Source organism: Erinaceus europaeus, chromosome 8 (assembly GCF_950295315.1).
Source record: "Erinaceus europaeus chromosome 8, mEriEur2.1, whole genome shotgun sequence".
NCBI lineage: Eukaryota > Metazoa > Chordata > Mammalia > Eulipotyphla > Erinaceidae > Erinaceus > Erinaceus europaeus.
The window spans coordinates 86872037-86886911 of NC_080169.1; the positions used below are offsets into that span (position 1 = coordinate 86872037).

Consider the following 14875-nt stretch of genomic DNA (forward strand, 5'->3'; position numbering starts at 1 on the left):
TAAAACAGAAAGTGGGATGGAAGGGAGAGACAGAGAGGGAGAGAGTAAGAGAAACATTTACAGCAGTGCTTTATTACCTTGCCTCATAGGTCATACTCGGGTGCTGGAGGCTTGAGTCCCAGTCCTTGTGCATTGCTAACCTGTGCAGTCCACTGAGTGGACTTCTTCTTTCCTCCCTCCCTATCCTCCCTTCCTCCCTTCCTCCCTTCCTTCCTTCCTTCCTTCCTTCCTTCCTTCCTTCCTTTCTTCCTTCCTTCCTTTCTTACTTATTTCTTTATTGGGGAATTAATGTTTTACATTCAACAGTAAATACAATAGTTTGTACATGCATAACATTTCTCAGTTTTCCATATAACAATACAACTCCCACCAGGTACTCTGTCATCCTTTTTGGACCTGTATTCTCCCCCCCCCCCCACCTCAGAGTCTTTTACTTTGGTGAAGTACGCCAATTCCAGATCAGGTTCTACTTGTGTTTCCTCTTCTGATCTTGTTTTTCAACTACTGCCTAAGAGTGAGATCATCCCATATTCATCCTTCTGTTTCTGACTTATTTCACTTAACATGAATTTTTCAAAAGCCCTCCAAGATCAGCTGAAAATGGTGAAGTCACCATTTTTTATAGCAGAGTAGTATTCCATTGTGTATATATACCACAACTTACTCAACCACTCATCTGTTGTTGGACACCTGGGTTGCTTCTAGGTTTTGGCTATTACAAATTGTGCTGCTGAGAACATATGTGCACACAGATCTTTTTGGATGAGTGTGCTGATTTCCTTAGGATATATCCCCAGGAGAGGAATTGCAGGATCATAGGGTAGGTCCATTTCTAGCCTTCTGAGAGTTCTCCAGACTGTTCTACACAGAGGCTGGACCCATTTACATTCCCACCAGCAGTGTAGGATGGTTCCTTTGACCACATAATCTCTCCATCATTTGCTATTGTTACCTTTTTTGATGTATGACATTCTTACAGGAGTATCTCATTGTTGTCTTTATTTGTATTACTCTGACAATCAGAGACTTGGGGCATTTTTTCATGTGTTTCACAGCCTTTTGGATCTCTTCTGTGGTGAATATTCTGTCCATGTCCTCCCCCCATTTTTGGATGGGGTTATTTGTTGTCTTGTTATTGAGATTTGCAAGTTCTTTATATATTTTGGTTATTAAACTTTTGTCTGATGTATGGCATGTAAAGATCTTCCATTCTGTGAGGGGTTTCTTGGTTTGGATAGTAGTTTCTTTAGCTGTGCAGAAGCTTTTTAATTTGATGTAGTACCATAGGTTTATGCTTGCCTTAGTCTTCTTTGTAATTGGATTCATTTCATTGAACATGTCTTTAAAAATTATGCAGAAAAGAGTTCTGCCAATATTTTCATCTAAGTATCTGACAGTTTTCTGTTCTAACATCCAAGTCCTTGATCCACTTGGAATTTACTTTTGTATTTGGTGAAATATCACTATATTCATTCTTTTGCATGTTTCAACCTGTTTTTTCCAAAACCATTTGTTGAAGAGACTCTGCTTTCCCCATTAATAGTCTGGGCACCTTTGTCAAAGATTAGATGTCCATAGGTGTGAGGGCTTACTTCTGGGCTCTCAATTCTATTTCACTGGTCAGTGTGTCTATTCATGTTCCAGTACCAAGCAGTTTTGGTGACAGTGGCCCTATAATATAATTTGAGATCTGGGAGTGTGATGCCTCCAGTTCTGTTCTTTCTTCTCAAGATTGTTTTGGCAATTATAGGTCTTTTCTGGTTCATGATAAACATTTGTAGCATTTGTTCTCTTCTCCTAAAAAATGTGGTTGAGATCTTGATGGGGATAGCATTAAATTTGTATATGGATCTGGGTAGTATATTCATTTTGATGATGTTAATTCTTCCAACTCATGAACATGGAATATCTTTCCACTTCTTTGTGTCTTTTTCAATTTTCTTGAGTATTGACTCATAATTTTCAGTATACAAGTCTTTCACTTCTTTGGTTAGGTTTATTCCTAGATATTTTATTGCTTTTGTTGCTATAGTAAAAGGAATTACTTTCTGGACTTCATCTTCTTCTAACTTCATGTTTGCATAGAGGAACGCCACTGAATTTTGAATGTAATTTTGTAGCCTGACACCTTACTGTATTGCCTGATGATATACAAAAGATAATTGCTGGATTCCTTAGGTTTTTCTATGTATATTATCATGTCATTTGCAAATAGGAAGAGTTTGACTTCTTCTCTTCCAATCTGTATGCCTTTAATTCCTTGCTCCTGGGTGACTGCTATGGAAAGAACTTCCAACACTATGTTGAATAGTAATGGTGATAGTGGGCATCCCTGTCTAGTACCTGATCTGAGGGGATATGCTTCCAGTTTTTCACCATTAAATATGATATTGGCTGTAGGTTTGCTATATATAGATTCTACTATCTTGAGGAATTTTCCATCTATTCCCATTTTTTGTAGTGTTTTGATCATAAAGGGATGTTGTATTTTGTCAAAGGCTTTCTCTGCATCTATTGATATGACCATGTGGTTTTTGGTCTTGCTTTTATTCATGTGGTGGATCACGTTGATTGATTTACATATATTAAACCAATCTTGTATCCCTGGCATAAACCCCACTTGGTCATGATGAACAATCTTTTTAATATAATGCTGTATCTGGTTGGCTAGGGAAGATTTTTGATAACTGTTTCAATTGCATTAGCTGTGATGGGCCTGTTCGCCTTATCTACTTCCTCTTTACTTAGTTTTGGAAGCTTGTAGGTATCTAGGAAATTGTCCATTTCTTCCAGGTTCTCTAGCTTGGTAGCATATAGTTGTTCATAGAAGTCTCGCATGATATGTTGAGTTTCTGTGGTGTCTGTTGTGATATCTTCTCTTTCATGTGTGATCCGATTTATTTGGGTCTTCTCGCTTTCAGAACTTTGTTCAGGGCAGGCTTGGTGATAGTTGATTCTTTCAACTGTTGCTTGTCTGAGAAGGTTTTTATGCCTCTATCTAGTCTGAATGACATTCTAGCAGGATACAGTAGTCTTGGTTGAAAGCCTTTCTCATTGAGCACTCGATAGATATCTTGCCATTCTCTTCTGGCCTGTAGTGTTTGTGTGGAGAAGTCTGCTGCTAATCTTATGGGTTTTCCTCTGTAGATGACTCTTGTTTTTTCTCTTGCAGCATTCAGCATCCTTTCTTTATTCTTATTCCTTTCCATTTTAAATATGATATGTCTTGGTGTCTTTAAGTCTGGGTTAATTTTGTTTGGGACCCTCTGGGCTTCTTGAACCTTTGTCTTTGATGTTGTCTAGACTAGAGAAGTTCTCGGCTTTTATGTCCTGAAGAATGCTTTCTCCTCCTCCCTCTCTTTCTTCCTCTTGTAATCCAATAATATGTATATTATTTCTTTTGAAGTAATTCCATGTCTTTGTTGTTTTCAGAATCTCTAAATCTCTTTTTGAGATCTTTAACTTCTTTTTTAGTTGTCTCTAATTCGTCCTTGATCTTGCTAATTCTGTCTTCAGCCTCATTTATTCGATTCTCTCTCCCCTCTACTGTTTTCTGGAGTTTATCTATTTTGGTTCCCTCTTCTGATACTGTTTTAGCTTGTTCAGCTAGTTGTCTTCTTAGCTTAGCTATTTCATCTTTCAGCTCTCTGATAACCTTGAGATAATTAGTGTTTTCTTCCAGAGTCTCATTTGTTGCTTCTGCATTTCTTATGACAATTCTTTCAAACTCTTTACTCACTCCTGTGATTATTTCCTTAACTAGTGTTTGGATGTTGACCTCATTATTTTGTGCTTCAACCTTTGTGGGGCTTTTAGCTGGATTCTTTTCCTGGTTCATTTCTCCAATATTTCTTCTTGTTGGTTTAATGATTTTATACAGTATATGTTATGAGGTCCCTCTCTCAGTACTTTTCAAATTACTTATCACTCTTGCCTGGATTACTTGTGTCTAAATAAGGTAATTAAAGAGTTCACAGTTGTGGCAATTGACAGTTGTTTTAATACTATTTAAATCCCTGTGTTGGAGATCAGTGGCTTAAAAGCCTCTTTTGTTCTTTTTCTTCCCTGTGGGTTATGGGAGTCTGAGGGCTTTTAAACTTTGAGTAGGCTTCTTAGCTTCCTCACTCCTGACCAAGAGATAAAGCAGGGTGGGGCAGAGATAATCCAGTTATTATACAAAGAGACTGTCATAGCCTCACTGCTAGGCCAGGGAGGTATAGATCTTCTCCTGAGTTTCCTCATTAGTTTTCTGTCCCCTGGTGTCAGCACAGGGCCTCCCTGCTGCTGCTCCAGATTCTGAGGGCAGTAGCAGTGGAGACTCACAGTTGCATTTGGTGAGTCTCAGGGGAGTCCTCTCTTCTCTTCAGCCATCTTTTTGTTGGTGAAACAGACTGGAGGTGGTGTTTCAACTGGTAAACTGCCAGACTGTTACCAGCCACTTAATCTGTCCCTAGGCTCCTCTCTGTCCAAGTACCACATGTGTTTGCACTCTGGTGATTTGGTGGGTTCCTGAAGTCATTCTAGTCCTGTTTTTTTGCGATTCCTTTGGTATTACTAGTTGACCCAGGAGAGGAGAGGAGAGGAGAGAAACACAGCTGCTGTTGCTTCATAGCCCTCCCTCTGGAAGTCTTATTGTGTTTCTTGATTATGATTACTAATAATATTTTATTAGTAAGTCTAGAATACTTTCCTTGTAAATGATGAAGATTATAAATTAGGTTTCTCGTCAAGACACTATTGGTAATAAGTAAATCAACGAAAAGGGGAAAATCTAAAAAAAAATTCAACTTATGTATTGAATCTTAAAAGGGATTTCATAGGTAGACATGTTTACTGATAATAATTTTGAGACTCTGTTCCTAGTGTGGCATATATGCCTTATTTTGTACAAACTTCAAACAGTATGCCAACGAGTAGGCTTTTTTTTTTTCCTTGTGGGATATAGAGAAATTCTTCCCTTAGCAATTATTATAAAGCCAGTATTACCATCAGCCTCTTATGTAGCAAGATAAATAAAAATTTGACACTCATGTTTACCCTGTTAAAAATAGAATCTTAAGTCTTTGCTTTGATATATAATCCAGTACTGTTTGTATCTTGTGTTAAGTTCTGAATATTACCTGTATGTCTGCTCACCTCCTTCCAATTTTTATGCATATTTTCTTTTGATCATTTATGAAACATTGCAAATTGTGTAATTTTTCTATTCAAAGTTTATTATTCCTTTACGTATCTTTTATAGTCATATAAATATTCATATAACCATTGATAAATCTGGTATTTATCCTTCCATTTTTCCCATGAGAATACTTGCTGATTAAAGGGAGGAGAATATTTATAAGATGTGTTATAAAACTTCTTCTCAATATATTGTGTATGCCTTATTATGTCTCTAGGTATTTTTCTACCTAATAATTTTATGTGTAATAACTCATGTAGCCACATCATAATTTATTTTTTATCAGTTCCTCATTCTGAATATTTAAATTGCAATCAGTTTTTCACTATTGTAAACAGCCCTTGAGTACAGATTATTTCAAGTTAATTTTGGCATATTTCCTCTTTTTAAAAAATACTTTGTTTTGTGGGGGAGATAGCATAGTGGTTATACATATAGACCCTTATGCCTGAAGCTTCTAAGTCTCAGGTTCAATCCCTTGCACCTCAATAAACCAGAGATGAACAGTGGTCTGGTAAAATAAATAAGTAAATAAATGAAATAATAATAATTTAGTTATTTTATTGCCACAAGGGTAATTAATGGGTCTCTGTGCTTGCATGACCAATCTACTGCTGCTTTTTGCTACAATCTCACCCCTTTCTTTCTTTCTTTTTTTGATACCATAGAGAGAGATTGATAGAGGAGTGGGAGATAGAGAGGAAAAGAGACGAGAGATATGTACAACTCAGCTATATCACTTGTGAAGCTTCCCTTGTGCAGGTGGAAACTGTGGGTTTTAACACGCATTCCTGAATATGGTAATGCCTATATTTTTCAGGTCTCTTCATTTTCTCTGGGAGGCTGATCCATGTTAAGATTTAACACGTCCCTCCAGATCTAGACAAGTCAGACTAATAGAGATAGAAAGTAGGACAGTGGTTGCCAAAGGTGGGGGTGCGGAGAAGGGATTGGAGAGTTACTGTTTAATGAATATAGAGTTTCAGTTAGAAATGATTAAAAGTCCTAGAAAATGGTTGCGCAATAATGTGAATGTACTTAACACTACTGAACTGTACACCAAAACATGGTTAAGATGGTAAAATTTATGTATATTCTACCATAATTATGTCTTGACCATAGTAAGGAAAGATTCCTTCTATATGCACTCATAATAAGAAAAGATTCCTTCTACATGCACTCATTTGCTCTGTTATGTTTTCTAACTGAATTCCATCTGCCCAGATGGCTGTTTGGAATCATACTATTCAACCTTGTACCTGTCTGCATAGAAAATAGCATTTGTGGCCATAGTATATGAACCAGGACAGTCTACTATGGGACTTCGTAAACTCAGATCATGTAATTATAGGTTTTAGTACTGGCAGGGTCTTTAGGAGGTCAGCTTCTTTACCAATTAGCTTACAGTGAAGATTTCCAGAGATAGCAAGTGACTAAAGTACCACAAAGAGGATAGGTAACTTGCTGAGAAAAGAACTTGAGTTTCAGATGACTACTTAGGGGAGCTTGGGAACCTAATTCCCTATAGTGGAATAAGATGATGATTTCTTTAAGGGGGGAGTGTACTGATAGCTATCTTGGGGAAAGTGTAGAAATGTGTGCTTGTGACAAATAATTAATCCTGTAGATAGAGCCACACTTCCTCAATAAGGTGATATTAGAGGAGGAAAAAAATTGAAGAAGAAGAAGAAGGAGGAGGAGGAGGGGGAAGAGGAGGAGAAGGAGAAGGAGAAAAAGAAGAAAAGAATCAGTTCTATGAATCCTAAACCTAAGCTGGATGAACTTGGGTTTTATGATTAAGTTCATGTTCATTTTTTTCCTCATCCTGTCTTACAGATATTTACTTAATTATCATGTGTGTGCTCCTGTGGCTACTTAAGCTTCTGCCCCAACTGATTAAATCTTGACTTTGGCTGGATTTACCTAACTCTCTAGCTTTCAGGATGACAGTTGCCCTGACATCTTAGCTCTATGATAAGTCTTTGGTTTTGTTTCCTCACATTTGCTTGTACGGATGGAATGTTGACTTCTAAATCCTTAATGTTTTTCAGTTCTAAGTGGCCATTTGGAACCAATAAAATGATTTCTTCATATAAAAAACAATATAGTATAACCCATCATAATATGTAGTGTTATGTATTATTACGGAATATATATATATATAATATAAACTATAGTAGTATGATATAAATTATTAACAATTGATGCCATGGGTCTGGGAAGTGCACTCAACCAGTAAGGTGCACACATTACTGTGTACTAGGACCTCAGTTTTAACTTCTTGTCCCCACCTATGGAGGGAAGCTTTATGAGTAGTGGAGCAATGCTGCTGGTGTTTCTTTTTCTCTCTTGATCTCTCACTCTCACTCTCTATTCCTATTAGTCACTTTCAGAAAAGAAAAGAATTTATTAAAAAATGGCTCCTGAAAATGGTTGAATAGTTGTTCAGGCACTCAACCTCAGCAAAAACTTAAAAGTGGTGAAAAAATGTCAGGTTTCGATTAGCTCAGTGAATTATTTAAGTAAATTGTCCCTTGATATGTCTCTGATAAAGACAGATTTACCAGCTATTCAGATAAATGCATATTCCTCATAACATTCAAGTCTTATTTTGTGTGCACTATTTCCCATCATGGAAAATTTGGGAAATGTCTTATGTCTGAAAGTAGCATGAGCAACAGTACACACAGACCAAAAATGTAGTGATATGTTTCTCCCAGTCACTACTGGGATGACTTTTATAAAGGACTTTATAGATTAAGCCAGCTATCAGTTACAATGTTTTCCCTTATAAAAAAATCAGGTGATGTCTATAAATGGTTACATTGTAAATATTAGAAAACATGCTGCTTAAAAGAGATTAGGGGAAAGTGTGCATGTGCGTGTGTGTGTGTGTGTGTGTGTGTGTGTGTGTGTGTGTGTGTGTGTTGGTGGGGTGCTAATTTTGTCCTTGAATGTTAAAAGTTCCACGGTGGTGAGGTTTAGATAGACTTGTTGTTTGTATGTAATCCAATTATTAGAATTTATCTGTTTAAACAAACCTTTGTTTTCTATGACTATGTTCCCTCCCAGATTATTACTATTAGTGATTTTTGTGAAATATTCATTAAAGTTGAAAGGATGAGACTGTTCTCTTTTGTTTTAGGCAAGAAGTTAACAAATTCAGTAGTGACACTGAAAATAGCTGCCCTAGTCAGATTAATACACAATTTATTTATCTTGCTATAAATTTCAACTTAGTAATAATTTAACAAATGGGCCTGATGTGATAGTGATGACAGGTTATGGAAAATATGTATTGATATAATGACAAGGAGTTTAGATTGGACTACTCCGTAGGGAGTAAAAGAGCTTAGGTGATCCTGTACATTTATAACTCTAAACTCAGTACAACTGAATTGATAATATATCTTTCTCTTTCCTCTGGAATACTCCCTTTAGCATTCCATAGGTAGCAGTTTTTTCTTAGAAATATGTAATGTGGTGTTTATCAGTGGTTCTATCTTCCCTTATATAGTTCTTATTAGGAGACTATACAGATACATAGAGGTTCTGGAAGAGGAAGGAAAATATTTCTGCTAGTCATAATACAATTAATCATATTTATGTGTAGCAATCACAGTTCATAATCTAGTTGGTGTCCATTTGTTTTTGTTAGTATCCCTTTATTTTAACCCTTTATGTTATTATAAAATTCAAATGAAGGGATGGGTGTTGACAAATCCAGTTGAGCACATGTTTTACAATAATCAAGAACACTGGTTCAAGCCCCCAGTTACCAGCTGCAGGGGGGAAGCTTCAAGAGCTGTTAAGCAATGCTGCAGTTGTTTCTTTCTCCTTCCCTATCTCTTCCTTCTCAGGTTCTACCCAATAATTCAGTAAGTAAAATACTTAAATAATTAAATTAAAATGAGAGGCCAGGTGGTGGTTCACCCTGTAAAGTGTACATATTACCATGTGCAAAGACCTAGGTTCAAGCTCTTAATCCCCATCTGCAGCAAGGCAAGCTTTATGAAAAGTAAAGCGGTGCTGCTGGTGATTCTCTTTCTACCTCTCCCATCCCTCTCAGTTTCTATGTGTCTCTATCAAAAAGAAAAAAAATAGGAAAAAAGGCTTCTTGGAGTCCTGGATTAATTGTGCAAGTATTGAACACCAGTGATAACCCTGGTGGTAATAATAATAATAATAATAAAAATAAATTAAATGAAAAATATTTTATAAACTGTTAAGGATTATGCAGTTGTTACTAATTAACACAAAAGAAACTACACATTTGCTTTATGATCACTATTTATTCTTTAGTAAAAACAAACAAACAAACAAAAACCTTGTAACTAGCAAATAGTTCTGTTATGACTAGTTGGTGTCTTTCCTTGTCATGCTTTAGTGCTATGATTTCTTTGCCTCTCTGCTTGTTCTTTTCTGAGAAAGTCAGTCTGTAGTGTAGTTCTAAAAATGACAAAAAAAAGAAAAGAAAAATAAACATAGGCTTAAAATTCTTATTTCTTTAATGAAAAGTGAAATATTATTTCTAAATATATAATTATGAAAAATAACATGAAATATTTCATATATGGCATAACTTTCTGTGGAAGAGATAAGTGCTGTGAAGTGGATTTTTTTTTTTTTTTTTAGTTCTCCCAAGATGAAATTGCGAGGATATTTAATGAAAAGGAAATTTAATTCAATTTCTCTGTCTTTCCCTTTTTCTACAGGAAGTCACTAAAGCAGTTCAGCCTCTCTTACTGGGGAGAATCATAGCTTCCTATGATCCAGATAACAAGGTGGAACGCTCTATTGCCATTTACCTGGGCATAGGATTATGCCTTCTCTTTGTTGTAAGGACGCTGCTCCTGCACCCAGCCATTTTTGGTCTTCATCACATTGGAATGCAGATGAGAATAGCTATGTTCAGTTTGATTTATAAGAAGGTAATACTTTCTTGCTTAGTCTCAAGGCTACACTTAGTGACGTCATGTTTTAAATACCATTCTGTGATATGTATGAGATAAATACAGAAATTAATTTCTTATGCTTATAAAATGAATAACATTTCTGATTTTCCTTAATAATACCATTCACTTCAGCTAATAATCATTGAATATGTTCTGAAAATTTCCTGACTTATAGGTTTTATTTTATTTTACTAGAGATTTTCATTATTTTTTAGCATCTGTGAATTCCCATTGAAATAAGTCACATAGTCAGCATTAAAGCACTAACACTTTCCTCTCATGGGAAAATACCATTTATCATTATGTTCAATAACAAGAGTGTAACATTTATTTGTTAATGGTAACCCAAGCAACGGGCATTTCTACTTTAACTGGTTGTGACATAGTGGTTGTAACCAGTACCTTATATTAGTTTAGATTTTTGTCATCCTGTGACTCTTACAGATTTGAGAACAACATATGCATGGCAGCAGCATTAATCTTTAATTTTGGTATATTATCCAGATAGGAGCTCAAGAATGATTGTAGGTGAAATCACATTGAGACTCACCTACTTTACTGGCACGATTCAAGGTCACTATACTGACACATGCTATCACCAGTCTGATTCAAGACTATGCATAAGGATTCAGACATACAGTCATTATATAAAGCTATTAGATGGAATCATTTGGATATTACTTTACCTTTTTTATCTCTTTTGTCTTCCTCTAATGTAATGACTTTATGTACTTTGCTTATAAGAGACATGGATATTACATTCCTTCTGTCAAATAACCCATAGCACTTGCAATATCTATAGTATGTATATTCAAGGTCAATTGTATTATAAAATGTTGATAGCTTCACTTTATTGTTCAAAAAAACTTTTATGGAGGTACAGAACAATCTAATCAAATCATTTCAACTGCCGCAGATCACTAAGTGAAAGGAAAGCAATGATCATAAAACATCAAAAAGCATATTTTGATCTGGAAATTTTAGGTGAGTAAGGGAATATATTGGTTATGGTTTAGTAGTAGAATCAGGTTTGGGGAGATAGAGCAGTAGTAGTACCTGGGGCTTGTAAGTTGTCCCAGGTTTTATCCTTAGCACCTCCATATACCAGAACTGACTGGTACTATAACTAGCTAAAAAACAAAGTAGGTAGAATTAATGCATAGCACATAACAAAAACACATAATTCAGTTTTAATTATTTATACGATGATTATTGGCACAATGACAACTAGCAGCTAGAGCTGTGCAAGATAAACTTCTTTTTTTAAATTTATTTTTTTTATTTAAGAAAGGATAAATTAATAAAACCATAGGGTAGAAAGGGTACAACCCCACACAGTTCCCACCACCCAATTTCCATATCCTATCCCCTCCCCTGATAGCTTTCCCATTCTCTATCCCTCTGGGAGCATGGACCCAGGGTCCTTGTGGGTTGCAGAAAGTGGAAGGTCTGGCTTCTGTAATTGCTTCCCTGCTGAACATGGATGTTGACTGGTCGGTCCATACTCCCAGTCTGCCTCTCTCTTTCCCTAGTAGGGTGGGTCTTTGGGGAAGTAGAGCTCCAGGGCACATTGGTGGGGTATTCAGTCCAGGGAAGCCTGGCCGGCATCCTGGTGGCTGAAAAGAGAGTTAACATACAAAGCCAAACAAATTGTTGAGCAATGATGGACCCAAAGGTTGGAATAGTGGAGAGGAAGTGTTGGGGGGGTACTCACTGCAAATTCTAATGTACTTCTGCTTTCAGGTATATATTTTGCACTTGTTTATAGATACGTGTGAACATATGCTCTCTCTCACAGAACCTGGTGTATATCTAGGTTTTGGGACTTTGTTAGAAAGTGATCCACCTGGGATGGAATTAGAGAATGCTATGAAAGGAAAGGTCTCACCGAGTAATGAAGCTGAAGGGTTGTCATTCCACACGTGAAGTCTCTGGACACAGTCTGAGCTGAAGCATGTTGAGGTGGCAATCGTTGCATTGATTAGGTTGCGATTGGCTGATGCAATATTATTTGATATGGATTGAGAGAGGCTGCACTATCTTTGATCTACCCTGGAATTCTCTATGGTCAAACAATTATCCCTAATTTAGGGAAAATGATTCAAGAAATGTAAAACCTAAAAAAATTGCATATAGATGTCAGTATTTCCTAAATGGATAAAATACAATTATTAAAGTAGAAGGTTTTCCACCTGTTAGGGGAAGAAATATAAGAGCTGAAATGGCATGGTAAGGTAGGTGTTTTGCTTTGGAAAGTGCTCTGGACTTAAGTGGAGAGCAAATCAAAGGAGCAAACTGAGTTCTTATATAGCAACACAAATAAATCCTAATATATACTCTCACACCCAGAATGCATATTTATATTTCTTTTTCAGTATTTAATATCTATGTTCTTACTCAATTTGTTTTATTCCTCTAGTCATACTTATTTGTCTGCCATTAAATTATCACCAAAGACTATAATTTCAGCTCTGTGTGCCTTTTTTTTTTTTTTTTTTTTGCTTTAGTCCTACAAATATCTGGTCCTGTATCTAACAAGTTACATCTACAAGGCAGTTAGTCACTCATCCTTTCTACCAAATTCTGTATAGTAGTAATTTGCTTTTTTCCAAAATCTTAAATTATAATACATTTAAATTATGTTTTAAATGAGCCTCAATGCAAAATAAATTGAGGCTGACCTGTGAATTTCAAGAAGGTAGAAATAGCAAAAGTTAACAAATGTTCTAATAATAGATGAGTGGCTGAGTAACTTATGTGGTATATATACACAGTAGCATACTGCTCTGCTATTAAAAATGGTGAATTCACCTTTTTTCATTTATCATGGATAGAGCTTAAAGGAATCATGTTCAGTAAGATAAGTCAGAAACAAAAGGATGAATATAGGATGATCTCACTCATAGACAGAAGTTGAAAAACAAGAATGGAAGGGAAAACACTAAGCAGAACTTGGACTGGAGTTGGTATATTGCACCAAAGTAAAAGACTCTGGGGTGGGGGGATAGGGTTCAGGTACTGGAACATGATGGCAGAGGAGGACCTACCTAGTGGGGGGTTGAATTGCTATGTGGAATACTGAGAGATGTTACGTATGTACAAACTATCGTATTTTACTGTGGACTGTAAACTGTTAATCCCCCGATAAAGAAAAAAAAAGTTAACAAATGTTCTCTGAATACTTACTGTGAACACAATTCCAAGATAAGCCTGGGGAAGGGAGAAGGGAATCAAAGTAGCCTGAGATAAATCTGTTCCTAAGTCATACATAGCAACTCAGTAAATTTTTTCTTCCTTGTATTTTTCTATTAGGGTTTTAAAATTTACTGTCTTGATTTATTCTTCATCAATGTTTATCTAGATGCTATTCATTTTTTCACATCATCTCCAATTATACCTCAATTTTTTTACAACCACTTATATAACTTTTTACTTAACCTACTATATTCTACTTTCTTTAACTCATTTATTGTATTGTAGTTATGTATGTATTAGGTTGGCGTCAGTTAATAATTCTGCTTTAATAGATACTCAAATAATCCCATAATCCTTTAATAATACATTTACTAAGTTTTTTTTTAAATATTTATTTTATTTGTTTATTCCCTTTTGTTGCCCTTGTTGTTTTATTGTTGTAGTTATTATTGTTGTTGTCGTTGTTGGATAGGACAGAGAGAAATGGAGAGAGGAGGGGAAGACAGAGAGGAGGAGAGAAAGATAGACACCTGCAGACCTGCTTCACCGCCTGTGAAGCGACTCCCCTGCAGGTGGGGAGCCGGGGTTCGAACCGGGATCCTTATGCCAGTCCTTGTGCTTTGCGCCACCTGCGCTTAACCCGCTGCGCTACAGCCCGACTCCCTACTAAGTTTTTAATATAAAGGAGAGGGCTTCAGTTGAAACAAATGTTAGCTAAGTTCTCTCCAATTGGATCAAATAACAAGTAATTTTTAAAAATTTTCCCTTTTGTTGCCCTTGCTGTTGTTGTTTTTATTATTGTTGTAGTTATTATTGTTGTTGTTATTGATGTTGTTGTTAGGACAGAGAGAAATGGAGAGAGGAGGGGAAGACAGAGAGGGGGAGAGAAAGATAGACACCAGCAGACCCGCTTCACCACCTGTGAAGCGACTCCCCTGCAGGTGGGGAGCCGGGCGCTGGAACCAGGATCTTTATGCCAGTCCTTGTGCTTCATGCCAAGTGCGCTTCACCTACTGTGCTACTGCCCAACTCATAACAAGTCATTTTAAAGATAAAGTATTACTATGATCTTCCAGATTCATGACTGACTACCTACTTAACAATGTACTCTATTTGGGGTATATTGATAAAAATTTCCATGTAAAATTTAGAGATTTTGTGCTGTGAGTATAATCTTTTACAAAATTATTAAGTCAATTATTTATCATATACTTTTATTGACCTAATAGTCATTTCACTTGGTAAACATACTATTGGCGTGCATCAAAAATTTAAGATAAAAATTTTCATTTTCATTTTTGTTGCCTTTGATTCTGTTCTTTATGAAAACAATGAAAAAAACCCTCCCCATTATGTAAATGGATATATAAAAACAATATCTCTCACACATTGAGGGAGAAAATATAAAACTACTCTCTAGATACTGGAATATGAAATAATTATAGATATGTTAATATTGTACTAAAAATATTTTTTCATTGAATATACCAACCTAAATTAAATACTGTAATTCTCATTACCTTTACTTTAAAAATTACAAATTATA

General features: G+C 35.9%; 1 protein-coding gene across 1 annotated transcript in view; it reads left to right on the forward strand.

The window, feature by feature from the left end:
* Positions 1-14875, forward strand: part of CFTR (CF transmembrane conductance regulator) — a 219990-nt gene that overhangs the window by 51646 nt on the left and 153469 nt on the right. The window contains exon 4 of the mRNA XM_060196479.1: positions 9895-10110. Within this exon, the coding sequence (XP_060052462.1) occupies positions 9895-10110 (216 nt within the window). The remainder of the gene's footprint in view (positions 1-9894; positions 10111-14875) is intronic.